General features: G+C 37.7%; 2 protein-coding genes across 2 annotated transcripts; both read left to right on the top strand.

Annotated features, from left to right (window-relative positions):
- The first annotated feature begins 1,404 nt into the window (after window positions 1-1,404).
- On the top strand, window positions 1,405-8,801 carry LOC135606199 (probable catabolite repression protein creC). The gene is made up of 11 exons (XM_065097085.1): window positions 1,405-1,847; window positions 1,920-2,234; window positions 2,325-2,433; window positions 2,544-2,637; window positions 4,715-4,802; window positions 4,898-4,981; window positions 5,699-5,795; window positions 5,890-5,977; window positions 6,607-6,712; window positions 6,796-6,888; window positions 8,083-8,801. Exons 1-11 carry the CDS (start codon window positions 1,701-1,703, stop codon window positions 8,509-8,511), a joined length of 1,650 nt encoding a protein of 549 aa, XP_064953157.1. The 5' UTR covers window positions 1,405-1,700; the 3' UTR covers window positions 8,512-8,801.
- Window positions 8,802-14,098: 5,297 nt separating this feature from the next.
- Window positions 14,099-23,263, top strand: LOC135606198 (fatty acid amide hydrolase-like). The gene is made up of 20 exons (XM_065097083.1): window positions 14,099-14,429; window positions 14,515-14,624; window positions 14,686-14,746; window positions 14,816-15,003; window positions 15,080-15,209; window positions 16,161-16,238; window positions 16,335-16,482; window positions 16,976-17,088; window positions 19,205-19,280; window positions 19,379-19,450; window positions 19,534-19,585; window positions 19,715-19,786; window positions 19,976-20,056; window positions 20,256-20,359; window positions 20,456-20,548; window positions 21,315-21,383; window positions 21,688-21,752; window positions 21,914-21,975; window positions 22,061-22,156; window positions 22,953-23,263. Exons 1-20 carry the CDS (start codon window positions 14,330-14,332, stop codon window positions 23,019-23,021), a joined length of 1,839 nt encoding a protein of 612 aa, XP_064953155.1. The 5' UTR covers window positions 14,099-14,329; the 3' UTR covers window positions 23,022-23,263.
- Window positions 23,264-24,291: the final 1,028 nt, after the last annotated feature.

Below are 24,291 nucleotides of genomic sequence, written 5' to 3'. Positions count from 1 at the left end.
AAAAGATATCTTTTCCTTTCGTTTTTAGATTAGATATGATTTGATGGACTCAGATTTGATCGATGCAGAATGATTTTGACTTGAACCGTATCACCAGCTTCTTGTGTTACATGGAATGAGATTGGATGAGAAAACATTAAATGCAAGAAGCACTGATGCAGGTGGCTGATGATTTGGCCTTCCAACTCAACTCGAGACAAATGAAACCCAGATTTTAGTATACTCCTTTTGCAATTCGAGCTGTGGTTATCTTTCTTATCAGTGCCCAGAAGTGGAGACTCCTCAGAAGAGTCATTCTGATCAGGTGAGAGAACTGAGAAGAATCCTTGGCACTGCATTTAATGAAGGAAGAGATCTGCCTTTACTGTGAGCAGAGAAGGGTGAGGCTTTCCTTGTAGCATAGCATGCACTTGGCTCAGGCAGCCTTTCTGCTAAGGTTTCTTTGGGCTTTGATTAACAATTATTTAGAGGACAGGAGATCTCAATTATGTTCTTTCAAGATATGGTGATGAAACATCTTTGAATCTTGTAAATGATAAGACCAAATAATGATAATAATATGACAGAGTGAGATGCGTAAGAAACATTAGAAGAGAAAACTTTGGATTGGGCTGCAGCAGTCAGCGGTGTCAATCCAAGACTGAGGCTTTGCTCGTCTCAAAGCCTTGTTAACAGATGCTGCGTTGACCATAACTTCATGCATTACATACATCCTTCTTAGCTTATATATATATATATATATATATATATATATATATATATATATATATAATTAATTAATTGGCCCAGATGGCATACATTTGCACCCAACTTCTTAAGACAATATTGTCATTATATATTAAATATGTTAACAAAAATCATATATCTTAAATAATATAACCAGTAGAGTTAATATAAATATTTTTAATTATTAAAATGTGGCCATCAACTGTTCACAATATATCTACAATATCTTTAATTGATTCCAAGATAATTTCAAAAGACATGCAAATATAAATGATCCCAAAAGAGAGAAAAAGGGCCATCAGAAGTATCCTAATCTAATAGGATAATGGGTTTAAATAGTCATTTAATATTTTAATTATTTCAAAATGTCGATGCAAGGAATCTGATGGAGGCCAATCTCAACAAAACGATCAGTGACCGTCCGATCCCATCAGTTTCCATTTAACGGCTATGATTCGGATCCAAACCCCACCATCTTTTTATCGAGCCGGTTGACTCTTCTTGAACGACCACTCGGGCTTTTGATCTCTGACGCTGTTGTTGTTCGACCCAACCGCCTCGTCCATCCATCTCCACCGTGCATTTTCGTCATCTCCTCGTAAGTCCAACAATTGGACGGTCTGGATCGATCGGACGGCCCCGATATCCCGTCCCCCCTTCTTAGTTTTCATTGTTCGTCTCGCCCTCTATCTCTCTCTGTGTCTTTCCTCTCTCTCCCCCGATTCATCCTCCCCTCCCTCTCCTTTCTCCTCGAAGCCGCCGTTGCGATCGCAGAAGAGATCGAAAGGGGAGAACTGAGGCGAGCGAACTCGGCGCGGCCGCTTCCGGAAACCCTAACCCTAGCTCCGTCTCTCGCTTTCTCTCTGTGATCTCCTCCAATTTGGAAGAGGAAGAGGAGGGGAAGAGGGGGCTGGGCGGAGGAATGATCGCTCGGCCGCCATTGGAGTAATCTCGGAATCGATAATTCTCCGATCATGTCCTCTCAGTCGACGGCCATCAACTCCCAGTCTCCAGGCCTTAAGACCTACTTCAAGACCCCGGAGGGCCGCTACAAGCTCCAGTACGAGAAGACCCACCCCGCCGCCGTCTTGCACTATTCTCACGGCAAGGCCGTCTCCCAGGTGCGCCTTTTTTTGGCCTTAGGGTTATGATTCTTCTCTCTTGCCTACTGCTATTGTTGCTTCTTTTGGTAGTTGACCGTCGCCTATCTCAAGGAGAAACCGACGAACCAGCCCTTGGCGACGCCGTCGACCCCTAGCTCCAGCGGAGTGAGGTCTGCAGCGGCTAGGCTGCTCGGCGCTGGGAACGGCAGCCGAGCGCTCAGTTTTGTTGGTGGTAATGGGACGAGTCGGACGGTCTCAGGGACCAGCAGGATTGGAGGTTCTCTAGGAGTCTCCACCGGATCAGGAAACTCACAAGCGGTGGCTAATTATGACGGCAAGGGGTCATATCTTATCTTCAACTCAGCAGATACTCTTTTCATCAGTGACCTCAATTCTCAGGATAAGGTTTATCATCTAGTGGGGATTAGAGTTCTTTTAGTTTGCTGAATTTGTTGTACGAGATGTAATCGTGTCTGGTGATTTAAACTGTTTCAGGATCCTATCAAGTCCATCCATTTCAGCAACTCGAATCCGGTTTGTCATGCCTTTGATTCGGACGCAAAGGATGGACATGATTTCCTCATTGGTCTGCACTCCGGAGATGGTCAGCCCACACATATATCGGACACAAATTAATTTCTCGTTTTTGTACTTTGCTTGTTAGGATGTTGGATCTTTATTCTGCCAAATAATATCAACATACATGTGTTCTAGTCTACTCAGTGTCATTAAGGCAACAACTACAAGATCCAGGGAGAAAGCTACTAGCGGCTCAGCATTATAACAAAGATGGCACCACTAGTAATAGGCACGTCTTACTCTCTGGCCATGCGTTTGATCTTGATGATCAATTTCCTTCTAATTATTCTATTACTTTTCATTTATATTTTTATTGGCTTTGTACCTTTCTTTTTACATGAGATGGTCCAACATGCATGCCTACTTCTGGGGTGGTTGATGGTGCTTTATATAGCAGTAACTTATCACTTATATTCCCTGCATTGACTTTTTGAATTTGTTAGTTCCTATGATCCAGAAATGAATAGTGTTATATATATATATATATATATATATATATATATATATATATAAAGCTTGGGTTATACTTATAGCCTCTGTGTTCTTAGGAAAACATTTATGGTTTGGATTAGGATTTTATAGTAATTATGAATATGAACAGAAAGAGGTGTCTATGCAACTATATGGAGTTTTTTTTTTAATATTTTGAGAATTCTATGAATAATGCAGCTTGTTACTATTTCTAGACTGAGAAAATAAATGAAGTTGATACATGTATTTAAGGCAAATGTGTCATAGGTCAATGGTATGTGTTGTTGTCACACAAGTATATGAATTTGGTGCAGTCTGTTCTATTGTATGTCAATGCACATGCTCTTCTAGGTTAAGCTTCATAACTGCTAAGGACCTTGATTGTTGATAACTAGGTCCTCGGGTCAAATCCTGCATTTGCCAAATTACTTATCCTTGCCTTTGTGTTAATGAGGTGGCATGACTGTGGCCCATGATGCATGTTCTTTTAAAATAGAGTTGAATGTTATCTTGTGAAATTGCAATAGAAGACCTAGACAAAGAATATGGTAAAAGCTTTGAAATATAGCTTCTCTTGATGAAGCTTGTGCACATATTGATAGGGCTTAAAACACTAAATTGTATGGCTTGAAGCTGTAAGTGAATCATGAAGCAATCAGAATAGGAAACATGGATCAGATGAAGCTTTTGAAGACAGAAGCACTTATTTGAAGCTGAACTTGGGCCTGATATGTTGGTCAAAGGGTACTCTCAAAATATAATTTAGATCAGAGATTTTAGAGCAAGAAGAATAAAAGACCAGGCTTTAGTACTTTTCCTTGTCCTGAATGAAAATAAACATTGCTAATATGTGCTTAAGATTTCACATAATTCTACATTGGAACAAAAGCAGAGAAAACAAGTTTTAGAGGTTTTGACTGATATTTGAATTCGTAGTAGTTAATATTAAGTAAATTATTGACTTAGAATTAAAGCATCCGATGTGGTGACAGATTACTTGCTGGCATGGGACAGTATCAAGCTGTATTGTGCTATGCCATGCTTGTGTAGATGCATGCCGATTCACATGTCAATCTTTTCTTGTATGCTAAAGGCAATATTTTTTGTTGTGTGCTAGTGCATAGTTGCATACCATTAATGGGTTCATCTGCAACATGTTGGCACATAAAACCTGTTTTTAATAAGACTGGTTAGTCCATGTGGTATCTAATAGGATTGGTTAGTACATGTTGTCAACTTTGAAAAAAAAAAGATTTAATACTCATAGAGTTGGATTTCTACCTGGTATTAGTGAGCTATTATTTATGCATTTCGTCTTAATAAACCTATATCAACTAGTCATATGTCTATGCATTTTACTTATTTGGTTAACTCCACAAATGAGGTACTGATGCTTTATGCAACTTCATTAAATCATGAAGTGATATCTATGGTGCATATTAGAATAGTTATTAGATTCTTAAGCAGGATATACCATTAAACTTGAATAATATCTATAATGTATACTGTATACTCTAATGGTTATTAGATTCTTAAGAAGGATATATACTAAACTCGGATACTACTCTATCATTAAGAGTTTCTCTTTCCAAACTTGTTCAATGATGATGAAAACAAATTGCACCTTTTATTTTATGTTTTGTTCTTTTCTTATGTTGTATGTTATTTTCTTGGTTAATTCCTCTGTTTTGTTCATGTCTTGTGGTGGGTTTGGGGTCAGCTGTGGCTGGGATGTCGGTTGGGGTCTTCTTGAATTGTATCGAGTATTATGATCTGTTGGTTGCTTCCTGATTTGCAGTTCCCCTACCATTAGTGAAACTTTGTTGTTTCTGCAGTAAATGCACTTGTATTGCATGGGTTCCGGAAAGTGAAGGCACATTTGTTGTTGGTCATGCTGATGGAAACATATACATATATGAAAAGGTTGGTCACTAGCAACTTATGATCCTATCTTAGTTTCATTTAATTTTTATTTCCTCGTGTTCAAATTAAAGCTGACTGGTATTTTTACTCTTTAGAACAAAGATGGTACTGCTGATAGCTCTTTTCCAGCTATCAAGGATCAAGCTCAATTTACAGTTGCACATGCACGGTCAAGTAAGGTATCATGATATTACATCTTTCAATGTTTTATATGCTTCCTTTGTGTGCGTTATCATCTTGTGTTCAGGATATCTTGTTTGTCATATTAGTTTTGGTGAGGTTGACATGATGTTTGATATCCCTTTTACCATATGGATTTGCTTGATGCTTTCTTTGTGTGTGTTGTTCTAGTTCTGTCTCAGCTATGCTTGGCTGGCTTGGATTCAATTGAATGATGCTTTAATCTCAAATTAGGTTAGAAATTAGTTCCAAGACAAGCTTCGTCACAGATTACCTCCATGATGTTTGGCTCAATATTGTTTTGATCTAAACTTAGTGTCCTATTGTAGATACTACTCAAGTTATCATGCCAATCTATTGACATGGACATGTTCATAATGAACTCCTCTTTAAGATTTATTGTGAAGATGGAAACAAGTGGTCAATGTTGTGAAGATAAAAACAAGTGGTTAAACTTTGTATTCTTTGTGTGGGTGAAATGCTCATGATCTTGTGTTTAATATAAGCTTAATTTTAAGGACAAAATAATTTATTATCTTATTGAGTATACATATCTTTGATGCTTATGATGTGCTTAAGTTTCATTTTGTGGCTTGAGGATTCTGTTACATTTTCTGACTGGATGTTCTTTGACACCAAGGTATTATTTGCTGATCATTCTTTTAAATCATTTCTGTTTTAAATTCTATATTAATTCTTTTTTTTTTTTTTTGCAGAGCAATCCAATTGCTAGATGGCATATTTGCCAAGGTTCGATAAATAGTTTATCTTTTTCATCTGATGGAGCATCCTTGGCCGCTGTTGGTAGAGATGGTATTCATTTTATTGTCTTGAATTCATGGCAATATCTGCTGTAGCTTTGGTATATGGTTTTTCCAGATTAACTTAAAATAGTCTGCTCTTGTAGGTTATCTAAGGGTATTTGATTTTGCAAAAGAGCAACTAAAGTTTGGTGGGAAAAGCTATTATGGTGCCTTGCTATGTTGCACTTGGAGGTAATCTTTGATTTATCCATGTAAATTATTACTTTCAACTTATGATTAACTCTTACATGTGCTGAGCTACATATCCTAGTCGATATAGTTCTCATGCTTGGTAGATATTTTTCCCCAATTTCTGTATAATTTTCAATCATAATTATTCTATGTCGTAGTTGTTCTTTTTTTTTTTTCCATCCTTTTACTTAGCTGCCTCTGGCTCATATGACACCTAACTCTCTGGATCTTACCTACCTTTTGTCTCACTTCTAGAAACAGAAAATTTTCCTTACAGTTGTGTTCTATTCTGTTGTCTTGCATGTTTCCTGCCATCTCTATCAGCTTTTTAGCATTTGATCCTTAATTGGTGGGACTCTTAAAATTTTTCAATAATCTTGTTGTATATGTATGCATGTGCACTTTTGTTTCGTGTACCCCTGTTTAAATTGGTATCCTTACCTTTACCGCCTGCATTTGTTTTACCAAGTACATGCTTTGTTATCCAGGATTTTAGTGCATTTAATATTTTTCTAAGACTATGTTTATCATTTTCACCAGTATGCATTTGATGAACTTTTTGGATATGTTCAAATCTTTGTTTCTTTTGAAGAATCTATTTGACAATGGACTGCTATTAAATATTTTAGTTCGGATGGAAAATATATATTGACTGGTGGAGAAGATGATCTAGTGCAAGTTTGGAGTACTGAGGATAGGAAGGTAGTAGCCTGGGGTGAGGGGCATAATTCATGGGTAAGTCAATTATAAAATCAGATGTCAATATGTTTATCACATTTATTGATCCACTTAAAGTATACTAGTAAGTTGATTGGCAGGTAAGCGGAGTTGCTTTTGATTCATATTGGTCAGCACCAAATTCATCAGGAGCAGGAGATAATGTCATGTATCGTTTTGGATCTGTTGGTCAGGTAACGTTGTTTTACAGAAACCAACTAGATAAGCTCGTGATGAGTTCTGAAATATGATTGCTGTCTGTGTTTCTTTCACATGCTTGCCTTGAGGCATGGTCTGCAGTACCGAACTGTACCATCCGGTATGGGCGGTACATATCGGTCCGATAGGTTGCTGGTACATGGACCGCCTGTTACCGGTCCGAGTGCACTGTATCACTGTAGTAGTGCATTGTAGCACTATAGCAGAGCTACAGTACTCGGTACACTTGCGTGTACCGCTCGGTATACCATACCGTACCGGTACCGAGCTCATGTCGAAACACCGGTATGGTATGGTACGGTATTGCAAACCTTTTATGTATTTGTCCAAAAATCTGGTTATGAGTTTGCGCAGATTTACTGATAAACTAGTCTTGGAAGCCTTGTTTTCTTTCTTTTTTGTTGAAGCTTCTAATTATCTGTTATATGTTGCTTGCTTTCGTTGACTCTCCTTGTAAGAAAAAATGTTTTATGTTTAACTTTCTAGTTCATTGACTTTGATCTGCAATTGATATCGATCTATCTATTTAGTGTAGCATATTTGGTCTAGGTACTGAAAGGTTGTTTATGGTAATGTGGAGGTTAGGACTTTCTATTATTTTGAACTGTGTAAGGGTTTATATATTGTTGCCGTTGGCATTGTTATCTGGCGGAAACTTATTGTTATGTTCCATGTTTTCAGGACTAATGCTGATATTTATATCATTTGGTTGGTTTGATGAGTTTTTGGAAACATTATACTTGATTTTTGATGTTTTTGATATCCCATCTGACATGGTTTTGCTATTGGTTAGTAAACTTGTGATGGTACAGTTATTTATACATTTAATTTGAAGATATTTACGGATCATATATATGCCTTTCTGGATTTTTTTTGTAAGCCTTATGGTTTTTGGTATGCCTGTATGGTATAACTCAGTAAAATCTAGCTGGTTTCTTTAGGGCAATGGCCCTAAATGTTGATTTGGTGAAAAGTATTGCAATAACAGTCACGAGGAGGTGCTCATAGACTATAATCTTTGGCATTTACTGCCCATCTAACTCGTCATTGGAATGTCTAGTGTGTTAATGAAAATTTGAATTTAATTTGTGCTTGAGCTATTTGGATGTTGATTTTTGAGCTTTTTTATTTCTTTCGCTAAAGATCCTTTGTTGTATACATGCTTGCAGGACACACAACTACTTTTGTGGGACTTGGCAATGGATGAAATCGTGGTGCCCTTACGTTGCTGTCCTCCTGGTGGTTCACCTACTTTCAGCAGTGGAAGCCATTCTGCTCACTGGGATAATGTGTACCCTGTGGGCTCCCTGCAACCCGCGCCAAGCATGAGAGATGTGCCTAAAATTTCTCCTCTCGTTGCTCATCGTGCGCACGCAGACCCCCTCTCGGGGTTGATATTTACGAGGGAATCCATTGTGACAATCTCACGGGAGGGGCACATCAAGATATGGATGAGGCCCGAGCATGGCGAGAGCAACCAATCAAGCTCATCGGAGGCAATCGTGACCGCTTCTAGCACCAAGGACAGACCCGCCGCAGCTTCGACCAAGACCAGCAGCTCCAGCTTCAAGCAACCATCATCTGTTCTCTTTTCGTGATGGCTTGAATCGTCCATTGGCATTCTGCCAGGCTAATTTGGTCACTCAACATTCTGGGTGATGATTTACAGCTGATGAAGAGATTGCCGGATTTCTTTGGCATCATTTCAAGAGTGAGATGCGCATGAAGTGTTAATGAGGGTTGTTTGGTTGGTGCTGTAAATCTCTGTTGGCAGCATTTTACTACTGCCATTTGTGTGGCAGCTGAGCAAATAATGGAACATACATACAATCTTTTGTAGATATTATATAATTGAACTTTAGGCCAAAAGTAGCCTCATATCATATCATATTTGCTATATGGTTTAACATGTAACATTGTGAATTGTATTGAGGTGAACTCATTCCTTCTTCGGCCCCTGTTTCCTCTTGTGCCGCTGAGGTCTGCAGCCTCGAGCCAGAGATTGATGAAAGCGAGACCAATTGTTTGCAGCCTGTGAATCCATAAAACCACCAGATTATTACAAGATAAAATAGGTATGACATTGTTCTGCTCATTGTTCTTTCTTTGTTTTACATCGTTTTGTTGGGTTTTTACATATCTACTAGTGTCCCGACATGACACATGATGCATGACCTTAGTATAGTATATATACCATGGTACTCGAAGAGGGTGGAGGAAGAGTACCGAGATTGATAGTAGAGGACTCGAAGAGGTGTAGTATATATATATCATGGTACTAGAAAGAGGGTGGAGGAATAGTACAGAGATTGATAATGGAGGGTAGAGGGTAGAGAGAGAGATATATATATATATATATATATATGAAAGCATACGGTGATCCCTGATTGGCACCACCACCATATCAACTACTTGTTAGTAGAAGTTGATGATGGCCATAATGGTGAAAGCAAAGGGCCATAAATGAGTCGTCGTCGTCCATGTTATTTTACTGAGCTCTCTCCATGATCACACAATCTATCTACATCAGCTCCATATGACCCACATTGAATTCTCGGAAGCCTCATTCCTGCACAAACAACACGGTGGGGGGGGGACCAAATCGATGGATGGATGGATTAATCAATCCTGAGACTAGTTGAATGGGCACCGACCCACAGAGGATGGATGGATGGATGGTTGTTGTCCTGGGAACTAAAGCAGGCCGGTAGAGAGTGGCCAGCAGCAGCAGCAGGGAGGTCTTACCAAATTGCATGTTTCCACCATTGTCACCATCTGGATCATGATAACAACAATCGTTCAGCCTTAATTCCACTGTCCTTATTTACTGAAGGAAGTTAATGTGGAGTTCAATAACCTGAGTTGATGATTTGTGGTTTTTTACTCCTCCCTCCCATCACAGCTTGCAGTAAATATCATAATCTAATCAACCTCACAATGAATATGCTTCTATCCTTTAAGCGATTCGTTGTCTAGCCACTGTACTTGCTTACTAAAATCTGTAGATACGGATCTGCTTCGAGTTGTAGACTAAACACCACAGTTACTCGACATCGTACGGTTGGTTTCACAGCCTCTTCTTATTTGCTTTCAGGTTCATCTTTTACTCGAAGGTAAGGTGTTGTACATCGTCGTCCGACCCTCGTGAAAGAAAAGGAGGCAAGCGAGCGAAAGGGAAGAACAAGTAAGAAAAACCAGACACAGGACTTCTTCTTTAATGTTTTGCTCTTCCGAGGAGCAAATAGCCGAAACTTGTAGGTGGCTTATGGGTCCATCGACAATAATAAAAACCTCCACCATCGAAAAGGTATCATCACTTTGACAACTTGGGAGGGAACTGTTTCCAGTAATGAATCGGAGTGCAGTGCAAGCTGGTGCCGACCTGTTATGGGTTGGTGAGGTTGGTGTTGATTCCATAGTAAGACCCCTTTGTGGCCCCTCGATCCTCGGGTCGTCGGAGAAGGGAAAGAGAGGTGGATGGGATGGAAGAGAAGAGCAGCGTCATAAAAGGATGGAAGCTTCCTTCCATGTTGGAGAAAGCGCAGGGAGCCGACACAAGTCTCCAAGTTCATAATGGATCAGTGAGTGATTGATTGCTCCTGCAACACCGATTGGGCATCAAGCTCTTCTTTTCAATGCCATCCATCCATGTTCAGAGGGAGGTTGTGGCCATCCAAAACAATGCCAAGTCCCAAGTACCTGAGTCCAAATCGATTTGGAACACGGCAGGGAACGAGAGCCAGAAGCAATGTTTGTCTGTCTTACCTGTCTCCCTTCTTCTTCCTAATATATATATATATATATATATATATATATATATATATGTTTATTTCTTCCTCCTACACAGACCATGCAATGAGTATAGTAAATTAATCAATTTAGTGTCGTATAGTATCGAGTCGATCATCGATCAATGTCACATCAAGAGTTGTTATCGACTCGATCCACTATCGACCAATTCTCGAAAGATGTTGGAACATACAATGCAATGTTGGGAATACAACAAGTCTAAGATGCGAGACTCATATTCATATAATATAATGAAGAAAAAAAAATTCTTAAAATAAGAAGTATTTCTAAAAAATATTATTCTCTTCGATTCATTCAAATGGAGGTCGGAAGATCTATCTATCTATCTTATAGATATTGGGTCCATCTTTCTACAAATTTGTTGTACATTGTTTTCATCAATGCATTAAGTTTCATAAACCCCACTTCTTGGCAGATGACTTAAAGTAAATTAAACTGCATAGGAGGCACATTTATTGCTCACACTGTGAGACAAACCATATAAAAATGTCAGCTACCACTGGTCTCAAGTATAAATAATATACACAATCTGTCAGAAACAAATTACTTATCTAAAAATTGAACAAAATATCAATATATATATATATATATATAGTATAAACATCATCAGAAACATCAAAGCTAAGACTAGACAAAAATCAAAAGGGAGACATTCACCATCAGAGGAAATCAACTGAAATATTTCTGATTATGTTCAGGATCAACCAAGGAGATCAGTTTCCATTGGACATTTCTCTACTAGGTTACAGTGTCAAGAACATGATGCATCTCTTGTGTCGAATTAAGTTGCTCTCAGAGCTTCTTCTTCTAGTCCTGCAATGCTGGATGATGCTGGTAACATTCTTCTTAAGCAAGCAATCAATCGATCGTCGAGGAAAATGGAGAACCGAGCTTTGGCCATTGTTTGTGAGTAAGACTTGCTTACTGATTCCTTCTCAGCTACATTCTGAGGAGAAGTTGAGCAAAAGTTTGCTTTAGTTTGAGCACTTTTCCTTCTCTTCCATAAAACCTCTCTTTGCTTGCTGACTTCTCTCTGCGAGTCCCTCGAGCTCTGGCAAGTAAACTGTGAAGTGTTTGATCGAAAGGGACTTGGTTGGTGAGCTTGGAATGGCTTCTAGATTTTGGCAACCTAAAAGGATGGGCATTAACAAACCATGGCAATGATGCCTTGTGGACAGACACATCACATGAGTCTCCTTTGTAAACCTCTAATGCCCTCAACTAATTTTCATACAAGATTTCCCCTTCATTTTTTGTGTCATGTATGAGAGAGAGAGAGAGAGAGAGAGAGAGAGAGAGAGAGATGACAAGTAGAATGCAAGTGGTGAAGGAATAACTTAGCTCACATACTATGGACAAATGATGATGGAAGCCACCAATTCTTGCAGTCGGTATGCTTCAAAGATCAACAGGAGATGATGATGACTTTAGGGAAAAGCTTATCCATTTTGGGTGACATACCAAACCCAAATGCTTGCTTTTGACGAACAATTCTTGATGTCTTACTTGATGTTGTATGCATGCCTAAGATTATATCTATCTTTCTCCAAAGAATTTTGGAATTGATTGACATGGTGGATTCTCCAAGAAAGTTCAGCAAATCAGTTACTCTTCTTTGGTCACGTGGAATCGATCTTCTTTCTTAATCCTTTTCTTTGTCGCAAATGTTCATAAAGAATGGATGTGACTTTTGTCATGATATGATCATTAATTTCGTCAATCAACATTTTGACGCATTAATTTTAATTTATTGAATTATTTGTCACATCACATCAGCTACCAAAATCACACGAAACCTACTGAACAATGCTTGCTTTATCTTTCTTCTTCCTAGTACATAAAAGGGAATATTCTCTCATTAAACTGATAATATATAGCAACTCTCTAAACTTGCTTTAAACATCTAAATTAGAGCATTTCTTGATCCCAACGAGAAATCAAAACTTGTTTGAGCATCCGAGTTAGATGTGTCTTTCGCGTAGTCCTTTATATTAATGAGATAAGGGATATGAAATATGATTATTATTATTATTATTTACGTTCGAGATAATTTTTTCTACGAAATAGTTTAATACTTGGAAAAAAAAAAAGAAGGAGGTTGATCAGATCAATTTCATCATGTCGGATTGATAACGAAGATTGATCATAAAGTTCAAAATACAAAAAAAAAATTAAATTAAATCATTAAAGTGTGAGATGAATGTGGAACCAATCAGTTGGGAGATTAACATCGATGCAATGCTCATCTCCGACATTGCCATTACAATTCGACATCTCTCATAAGCAAGCAGCAGAGATTAGAAATCTCTCTGCCTCATTGAAAGTGATATGCTTCAGCAACCATTAATTGAGTCTCCAAATCTAAAGATGAGCCCTCGTCGGTTGGTTGAGCATTAAAAGTACAACATTAATATTCATGATGTGTCATCTTCAACTCCGTCATCAATCTGTGATTAGGCGATATGATAGATTAGATACTCAATCTGATACGATAAATAACTAAATCATTAACTCAAAATATTTAAGTCGATAATAATCGATTTAACAAGTTAGCTCCATACCTATCATTCTATTGCTCGATTTGAACCGATGTGGTATATTAAATAATTATAATTGACCACACTACTGATCCAAAAATAATTAAGTCGATAATAGTAGACTCGTTTAACCATTAATATCAATAAAATAATATTTAACTTACGATGATATGATGCAAAGTCAAGCGAGTGATCTAATCTAGTTCGACGAGTTGACAAGGTAGATCAAATCCCTTGACTCGATGTAATAATTGGCTAAGCTACTAGACTAGACTACTTGAATCCAACTCGATTCTTCTCACACATTTTTAATTACCTCTACTATGATATATCTCTAGCCTTTTTTAATTATACATTTGTTGCGACTTGATCCTAGATATAATTGATGCATCAATCATATAAATCGAAGTTACGGAACCAAAACGTTTAAGCTCAAGTTAATGATAATATATTCATAGAATCCTACAAATCAATCTCAAATATCCTCTCACATCTATGCTGATCGACCGATGTATTAACCATACAAATCAATTATCAATATTTGTACCGATAATACATAAATTATCTATACAATAATTGATGTATTAATCATATAAATCGGAACTACCGATCCGAAACGTTTAAGCTAAAACGAACGGTCGTAGATTCATCGAATCCTACAAATCAATCTACGTGAAACTAACGGAAGTGTCACGTGCACATCGACCCGGTGATGGTGACTCCGTGTGAGGCGAAACGGCACGGCCCTAAGCATGGTCACAAGAAACAGGACCACCTCTTCCTTCCATCCTTCCTTCTCTCTCTCTCTCTCTCCCTTTGCACCCACCTATTACGCTTCTTCTTTCTCTTTGTTTTCCTTTCATTACTCTCTCTCTCTCTCTCTCTCTTTGTCTGCTTGGCATCCTCTGCTTCTTCAGCTACTATTCTCTCGCCAACTCCGCCCCCAAACGCCTCTCTCTCTCCCCCCCTCTCTTTCTATATATACACACACGCACAAACACTCCAAAGAACACACAGAGGAGCAGGTGGCTGTCGTCGTCTTCGACGAGTCCACATCGGTGTGAAGGCCATGGGACTCTTCAGGGACGCCGGGAAAGCGTACAAGCCTGCCCCCGAGGTAGACCTCGGCGCCCACAGCGACGAGTTCTACCTGCATGCCAACGTCAAAGGTAACCACTGCTCTGCTCCACTTCTGGGAACGTCCTCATGAGATGTCGCAGTGATCGAAGCTTGTTGGCCTCCCCCGAATCGCAGCTCCTCGTGTGGCGGGGCTTCTCGTCAAGATCTTCGTGTGGATTCTCGAGTCGCCCATCCTCGGATCGATCGTTCTCTACATACTGAAGAAGGACAACCTCATACAGAGGGTATGCTTTGTTGCCCATCCGCTTCCTCTCCCTCTCCCTCTGATGGCTCGTCTTCTTGCAGCTCGTCTCGGTCGCGGAGATCCAGGAGCCGCCACTGTTCACTGCCACCCACAACAGCGAAGGTTTGGATCGCTTCTCGAACTCGAATTGTTCGGTCGGATGTAATGATTCGTGCTCTTTCTCCCTCTCAGATATCTCAGAACAGAGTGTTACTCCCATAAAGCCCAATCTGTCGCCTGCCGAACGAGTTCAGGAAGCTGCAAGCTGCCTTCCTCCATGCTTGGATTCTTCCTTCACCGACTCGGCTTCCCAATTCAAACGCTGGACGATTCGGGACTTCTTCAGAGCTTACAAATCAGGAGAGACGACTCCTCTTGAGGTGTGCCATTTGCTCTTGGAATCGACTCCAAACGCAGAAGAACGCTTGCTCGGATCTCACGACCACATATCTACAGGTGGCGAGGAGGTTTCTGGCTGCGGCGAAGGAGACAGAGGATCCCAAACTCCACATGGCCTTCTTCATCAGCTACAGCCACGAAGACATTCTCAGGCAGGCAGAGGAATCATCACGGAGGTATCACAGAGGTTGGTAGCCATCACTGCAACCTTGGTTTCCCTCATTCGTGTCATCATCTCACATCTGGGGTCGTCACCTCAGTTCAGAATGAGCTCTCTCAGCTGACCTTCTTGTCCGACAGAGTTAACTTGTGGTTGACTTCTAACAAGGTCAACTGAGCTAGCATGAAATTGACATTCACTGTTGTAGGTGAATCATGCACCGATCATTCTGAGGTTCTTCCGGTAAAAACCAAGTCGATTCTTGTTAACCAAACCATATACTTTTTTTTTTTTTTTTCTTTTCTAATTTTTTTTTCATTAGATTAAAATTTACATAAGGATTAAAAAAAAGAGACCTCTATGTATGATATAAAGGTAAGACTACGTTTGTACACTAATTTTGTCCTTTTGGTTAAAATTCATGTTGGTCATTCAAAAAAAAAAAAAAAGGAAGAAAGAAAGAAATCAAAGTTAATTTGAGAAAACTCGATTAAATATGGGGAGTGAATTTAATGGCCATTTGGTACAATGTACATTAAAAGCAGCAAAAAATAATTAATATGACGCTGTAAACATGTAGAGTGACGCCTCTTTTCTACCAAACTTGTCCTATGGGTGGGTGAGGGGTTATTAGAGAGTCACCATGAAGTCGGCCCTCTCTGCCTCCTTCGGGCAATTGAGGCGAGTAAAATTTATTAGGTAATAATATGTATCTCTAAAAAATAGAGATTCTTATATTCCTCTAAACATGTATTTTATATCTTATATTCTTATATTCCTCTAAATAGAGATACACATGATGCTAAAAATTATATGTTAATTTTAACTATGATTAGAAATAATAAATCATCAATTTTTGAATGAGAAAAAAAAAAGATAACGTAATTATCGGTTCAATATGGTTTGTTCGATTTTTATTGGTCCGACAGCTGATCGAGGAACAGATCAGCTATAATAGTGGTTTTGATGTTTTATCAGGCACCCCAATTTCCATGATGGATGGAGTATTGGTTGCGATCAAGGACGAGATCGATTGCATGCCTTATCCCACTACCGGTAGCATATCTTAAAAGAGTGTTTTGAAGGACTTACCGCTCGCTGTACACGGTCGGAGATGGTGTTCCTGTGACTTTGGATGGTGAGTTGTTTCAGGAGGAACGAGGTGGCTGCACAAGGTGAGGCCGTGTATCGAGGATGCCAGCTGCGTCAAGCAACTGCGGTCTTGTGGTGCGATCCTCGTGGGGAAGACCAACATGCACGAGCTCGGCGCCGGCGCCAGTGGCATCAATCCTCACTATGGGTAGGCAAAAAACACTTTTTGCCTTTTGTTGCTCGAAGCAACCTCAGCATGCCTGAATAAGATAAAATGAACTGTGTTAGATCACTAATTAGTTAAAAAAAACAAAAACAAAAACAAAAGTTCTGGAGTGATTGGAACTCTAAATGTTGCCCAGTCCCATAACAAAAGTATTTCTGTTGCAACTGTTCCTGAAAACATAGATAAGTACTTGGTAGCACAAAGAATATTTATTCTTTGGAACTCAAAACGTTGCCCAATCCCACAAGAAAAAGTATAAATAAACACTTGGTAGCACAAAGAATATTAATTCTTAATCAGAGGCTTCTATTCTTGGAATAACTTGCATCACATTTGCAGAATTTGAGTAATTTTGTAGTTATTCTGAAAGGGGAGAAATGAAAAGTTTGTATGTCCTTCTACGCATGAAAACTTGTCATTAATAAATATGGTCGGAGCGGTTAATCGAAAGAGCTAACTTGAAGCTGTTCTACAGGGCAACAAGGAATCCTTACGACATCAACAAGATATCTGGAGGTTCATCAAGTGGATCTGCTGCAGCAGTGTGTGCTGGGCTGTGTCCAGTTGCACTCGGTGTCGATGGCGGAGGTAAGCACTTGACCTGGTTGGCAATGAATCATTTGAATGAGAGATTTGAACTCACTAATAACAACAATTTTAACAAAAATATTTGCTTTTTTGACTAAATAGTTTGGACATGATATTTCTCTGTTAGATAGCAAATAAACTCACAAATCCACGTCTGCGATATATTCCTAGAACATACAAATCATGGTACATGAAGAGCAAGATAATTCATCAGAAACAGTTTAGAGTGAGATCCTACAGAGATGCTCTCAAAGACGACAGTCAAACTCAAGTATGCTACAACATTACTTGCAAAATCGTGTACGTTCACAGTCTCCATCTTGAGTAACAAATAATACACCATTTTCCAAACAAAAAGTTAATAATATTGTCATGGCCATGCCATTTGTATATCCCATTTATACAAAGTCTAGAATTAAAAAAAATATTCTTTGATTAATGGCTCTTTCACTTCTCAATAAATTCATATATATCATGCCCCAGAACCAGGGGATAGATTGAACCCACAGAAAATATCAATGATCCAAGTCAACTCAAGTCTGACCAGGTTCTATGATCTAAGCTTTATTTATATCTCAGGTATATACAAATTAATATGCTTTATGAACTTGTTACAAATATATCAAAATAGTGTGGAAGCAAGAGACATCAAACATGGATAGTAAAGTGTCATATCAACATGAATATGAGCATGTAATAAAACTTACAAAGCCTAGAAAAAAAAATATAGAAGATGGTTGGCAAGTTTCCATAAGTACAATGCTGTGTCCAGAAGAAATTTGAGCCAACTATAGTGTATTTCTCCACAAGCTCCTTTTTCCAAGTGCTTAATTTTTTTTTCTAACACAAACGACTAAATTTTACTTATTATAGTGCAAAGACACAATTTACTTTAGAGCGAACCAAAAAATCTAGTTCTAAAGGCCAATCTCCTTCCACATAGATGTAACCCTTTTGGTTCTGGCATAAGCAGCCAGTGAATTAGCTATCCCATTTCCTTCTCAGATTAGATAAGTAATTTTGAAGCCCAAAAAACAATGCAAGAGGAAGGACATGTTTTGAATAATGTTCAAAATTCTCTAGTACTTTATCTTATTCCTGTCCTGAGCTTCTCTCTTTAGCATCCTAACACTATAAACAACATACTTAGGGTCAATAAAATTAACTGATGATGGGCAAAACCGCAAAAGTGTCAACGTGATGGCATTCTAGATACATAATATTCATAATTAGATATAATAAAAGAATTTCAATTTTGATGATTTCAAACAAATGGATTACATTTTCCAAATTACCCAAATCTGGAATAATTAGTGCAATCAGAAGTAACCGGATGGCAAAAGATAAAATCGAAGGAATAATTGATACTAATAAGAAATTAGCATGTTTAATGAGATTCACGATTGAGAACCTGATGGAAAGGTTTGATCGGTTATTGAGAATTGGAAAAATAGCTACTAAGCCATCAACCAGTTTGATTCATGCTCCAATTAGATTGAATCAGACATTAAGATGGCACCTGGAGTTGATTAATTAGATATGAGGGCGAATAGGAGTGAATCTAGCACAACAAATTGCATCTGATTGGTCAAACTATAGTCCAGTTCACAAGTCTAACTGACAACTGAGTTCTTCTGCCAAGAGGTTCAAGAAGTCCCAACGCAGAGGACACGACTCTGAGTGCAGCTGCCTGACCATTCCATTTGATATGGACAGACTAGGAACCGTGGATAAAAAAGCCTTCTGCGGCTTGAGAATCAGCAGTCTCGATCCAGAGCTATTACTTATATATGGTTCCTTCATCTGGTATAAACTCGACCAAAGTATTTTCTTACAAGTTAGCATTAAAAGTGGCTCAGGTGGATCAGGACATTGTGCTTAAATCCATGTAACTAATGTTTGGTATTGTTGGTGCTGTCTGGTGTCCTGTTTGCCTTCATATACATTTCATGGCTGTTGACATGATATTTTGAGTCAATGTCTCCTTTTCACAATAAAAAGAACGCTCTAACGGGCCAGCATCTGCTCTTTTATGTTGTCTCTACTCATTTTCTCATTACAACTTTTCTGAAATGAACTGGTGGTTGTCTTTGCACCTGAAAAAAAAATTGTCCAGGGTCTGTGAGAATGCCTGCTGCACTATGTGGCGTTGTTGGATTCAAGCCAACTTCTGGTCGCTTATCAAATTCTGGGTAAACCACCAATCTTGGGAAAGAAATTCTTTTCATATCCAGTCTAGGACTAACTCGATTTGTTGCAGCTATAACATGCATTTATATAACCATTTCAGGATACTCCCACTAAATTGGACAGTCGGAATGCCGGGGATATTAGCAGCAACTGTTGAAGATGCACTTATAACGTAAGTTTCTAAAATATCATCATGTGTACTTTTTTTTATGTGATCCACCTGAATCTAACTTAATATGGCTTTTGTTAATTCAGTTATGCAGCTATTTGTGATCATCTTCCATTTAGTCAACCAACATTTTTACAGGTGTGAAGGTCATAACCACATTTCATTCATCCACATATTTATCTTGTATATATTATCCATAAAAGTAACCAATTTGTTTGGCAATTGGGATAGACAAACTTGTAACTCCTTTTTCCTTGTGATTTTCAGCCCTCATTGAACTTTCCTCTGCTCGACTCCATGCAGTCAATCACCAACATCAAATTAGCCAAATATGGCAAGGTTAGCACCAAATTACCATATTTGCTGGATCTAGAATTATTGTGCATCTTTTCACATGAATTTGGTACACTTAGTATTGCAACTAGATAACTTCCTCTCACCTTCTTTGAGGGGAAAAATAGTTAAAGTTATTGTTGTACTGAATTCTCAAACATTGACACTAACTAATTCTTTGTTTGGACTAAGCAGTGGTTTAATGACAGCACAATTGACATTAGAAACTGTTGTGACCAAACTCTAAAGATGCTATCCCAGCATTATGGATGGAAGGTATAGAATTTACTTATGTAATTTGGTTTAGGATACTGGTTCATGATTTCTGCAAAATTTCAGATTAAAAATTTCAAAGTTTTTCTTTTTCATGCAGAATATGGAGATGTTGAGAATTATACTAACAAGTTATTATTGATTACTCATATTTGTATGATAGTTTCATTAGTTTAACTAAGCTTTAACACATACTTGTTAGATTGTTGATGTCACCGTACCTGAGATAGAAGAGATGCGCCTGGCTCACTACATAACAATTGGATCCGAATGCACTGCTTCATTGGCTCCACATCTTTCAAAACTGTAAGCAGAGTCCTGCACACATAATTTAATAAGTTGTTACAGGCTTATGTTCAAATAATAATTAAAAGCTGATGTAATGTCTTTGCTTTAAGCTAGTGATTATGCAGAAATAGGGTGGGATGCAAGAGTAGCACTTTCTGTTTATGGTTCGTTCAGTAGCAGAGACTATTTGAATGCACAAAGAATCAGGTAAGTTGCTTCAAAGTCCATGGAAGAGTTAGAGGGAAGATTCATTGTTAATTTAATTTTTAATACATTTATTTGTGACTTTCATTTTCAATATCACAACTATTAAGCAAAAGTGATACCTCAATTCCAGTTACCCAATGAATTAAAGACACTGCCAAAAAAGTAGCATGCTTAAAGTCTCTGTACCTTTTGTTTCAAAATACATTTATAAGATGAATACTATAGAAAGCTAGAAAATATTCTCTAAAATGAGAAACTAAAATAAGCATAAAAGTATACTTATAGTTGGTATTGGTTAACAATATTAAGCAGGGATATCAAAACAAACATATCTGGATAACAACCAAATTCAGTCTATTAGCATTTTTGCTACAACAATCTAATACTTTATGTGGGTACACTAACAATTGTAGCAATTGCAGACATAAGAAGCAATACGTATCAAGAGCAAATCTAGATAACCACACAATTTAGTACTATGACAGACCTTTTATGATCTTTGCCGTATAAAGTTCTGCAACATAATTCTTTGTCAAGAAGCACAATATCTTATTTGTGTTTAGTGTTCATGAGCTACCCTAAATTAGTTAAGTGAACTTTTTGAAAGCACCATCAACTTTTAGGACTGATATATTAATCCATGTATGACATTAGCTTTATATTGTCACTTATTTTCACTATTAAGTCCGTCAAAGCAGATAGCTTTCTAGTTCTGATTATTTGTTTCCATTGCATGACTGAAATGTTATTCTCTATGTATTTCCAGGAACCGTCAGATGTACTTCCACAAAGAAATTTTCAAAAGGGCAGATGTGATTGTCACACCTACGACAGGGTAACCTACTTCAACTTTCAACATTGGCAAAGTTTGGATATCAAGATGCTGATTTAGGTTTTGGATACATTGGAACTTTATCATTTGGGATTCAGATTGTAATATCTTTTTCAGTTCATTTATATCGTACATCTTTGAGGTTCATTTATATCGTATATCAAACTAATATATTAGCGTATTACCAGTTTAACTTTACATGAAATTCCTGATATAATTTTGTAGTGAGCAAGCTCTTTCCTCGACTGTGCCTCAGTGTGTTTTGTCTTCACACCAAATGCTTCTTTTTTCTTTCTCATTCCTACAGTGTAACTGCATACCCATTACTAAGTGATGCTGCGGACACTGGAGAACTAGATTACATAAATGGAGGTTAGCAATACCTTCATTTGAATAATTTCCCTTTTTCTCTTTGCTGCATATTCACAAGAAGCTAAGAAATATATTATGCAAAACTAAGCTCTGTTTCCCAAGAAAAAAAGTAATCTTTAGTAGTTGCAGATGCTAATGATGTCTTTGTATATTTGTTCTAGCTGCACTCGTCAGGTTCTCGATAGCAGGAAACTTCCTTGGATTGCCTGCAGTTACCCTTCTGGTACAATAAGTTTCAACTCTTTTATACATTAATTGTTTTCTTTTTCTTTTTCTTTGCTATAGAATTAATCTTCGTTATTTCTAAGGTTGGTTATGACAAGGGAGGCTTACCAATCGGCCTTCAATTTATTGGGAGACCATGGTCTGAAGCAACATTACTCCATCTGGCATTCGCGATGCAGGTAGCCAAGAATATTAAAATGTCCAAAAACAATTATTATCTGAATTCATGGATACAGCAAAAAGAAACTGGGTGTGCTAAATATTTATTAAAATATAAGGTTCTTCATAATCTTTTTCCTGTTCTTTGATAAAATTAGTCATGTACACAGACTAATGAAACCTATGTAGTTAAACCATTTTATACTATTTATATGGTCGTGGATTTATCCTGATCTGTATATCCAGAAATTATCACAATCATGAAACCTGTGTAGCAAAAATACAATAGTGCTTCTTTTTTCACAATCATAAAATTAGTCAAGTAACCAGAAATTATCACAATCATGAAATTTTTAGCGTGCTTGAAAAGTTACCCTTTAATAATTCAGGTGATTTGCATAGGCTAAAACATAATATTTTATGAAGCATTATTGTATTTTCTTTCTTAAATTAGGTGATATTGCATTTTTGCATTGTCCTTTCCGGTGTGAGTTCCTCTGCAGAGAAATGTTCTCATTCAATGTCGCATAGATAACTTCTAGTTTACTTTCTAGAAATAATTTTTACTACCATTAGCCGAGAAAGTAATTGCATGTATTCTGAATGCTAATTGCCACTGATATTATTATTATTACTTTTCAAGGTACAAATTTGTTGTCTCAGTGATACCTAGTTCTAAATTTTAATTATGCTAGTTGCGTCTTCATTTGCTCAACTAATTGCCTGTTAGCAAGCTATTCCGAGCTCTTTTTTGACATTTTGGGAGTTTCCTGAAATTTGCTGGAAGGAGTTCACTCACTGGTTCTTTGGTGGCAGACGCTATGCATTAAAAGCTACAAAAGGCCAAAGGTGTTTTATGATCTCCTCAAGAAAGAACAAGCATAGCAGATCAATTTTTTTTTGCTTCCAAAAGAAAGTTGAAGCTGTGCAAGTACTAGCATATATAGGATATTTAATCGAAGCAGAATTAACCTCAATTGCTAGAAGAATCAACTCGAAGGACTACCTTATAGAAGGTCTTATACTTGGCATATGCAATGCTACCTTTGCAAATGTATCTAGCAATCGAGGGAAATATTGTATGTTACAGACTTCATTCAAATATATCAGTAAGTAAATTTCACTAATGCCATTTTGTTTGGTAATGTTTTCACATTCATTAGGAACTGTTACTTTCCTTGTTCACCTTCAGATATATGGCAATGAATTTCAAGAAAATGCACTTAGAAATTCTTAGAACATCCATCTCTTTTAATCTTAAACAAAAATTATCTTAATTGATGGAAGTTGTTGGCTCAATATGCATGACACCAGATTTCAAAATGTCAAATAACATGCAGAAACTAATGCATTCACCCAAAATGTTCAAATGCAACAGCAAATTAATGACATGACAACCCCATGTAGAGTTATGGACATCAACAGATAGAGTGTTATGCCATAATTGGAGACTTAAAAAGGGCATTGGCTGAGCACATAAAGGATGTTCAAGTCCACTCTGATGCTAAAGAGATCATTGAGCTTGTCAAACAAAAATCCGACCCTCCTTGGCACCTGAAGTTGCCAATTCAGGATATTCTGAATCTTTCTTTGAAAGCAAATGTAATTTGTTTTCACTATTTTCCCAGAGAGGAAAATTTCTTAGCAGATACACTTGCTAACCATGGCAGGCGATCTCAGAATATCTCCATATGGGGAGCTGAAGCTCCCAATTTTGTCTCTTGCTAATTTTGAACCTCTGTAATGGGAGGCTAATGAAATGGTTTTCCCTTTTCTCTTTAAAAAATCAATGATATGACAGGTAACAGAAAAATAAATGCAGAGAAAGAACATTGATAACATGCAATGTAAAGACTTGCATCCCAAACCTATCTTAACATCTGAAAGACTGAAACAACATAATATTAGTGGAAATGAAATGGAAAACACAAACAAGCAATTGCAGTTAGCTTGATATCATTTGAACTTCCTAGTTAAGATTCAAAGTTATCAATAGCAAGATTGCAAGTTGATTGGCCTGACCAACGACATTGACAGAAAGGAATTACCCCAAACCATCATGTCAGGATGGACCACTCCACTAGCATGGAATTGCCCCAAACCAAACTGAATGCACCATTACGGAGGACACCAAGTCAATTCATGAAACCTAAAT

This window comes from Musa acuminata, chromosome BXJ2-2, assembly GCF_036884655.1.
Source record: "Musa acuminata AAA Group cultivar baxijiao chromosome BXJ2-2, Cavendish_Baxijiao_AAA, whole genome shotgun sequence".
In the NCBI taxonomy this organism is placed as follows: Eukaryota; Viridiplantae; Streptophyta; class Magnoliopsida; order Zingiberales; family Musaceae; genus Musa; species Musa acuminata.
Note: the sequence above shows the minus strand (reverse complement) of the source record. Positions and strands in the feature narration are given on the sequence as shown.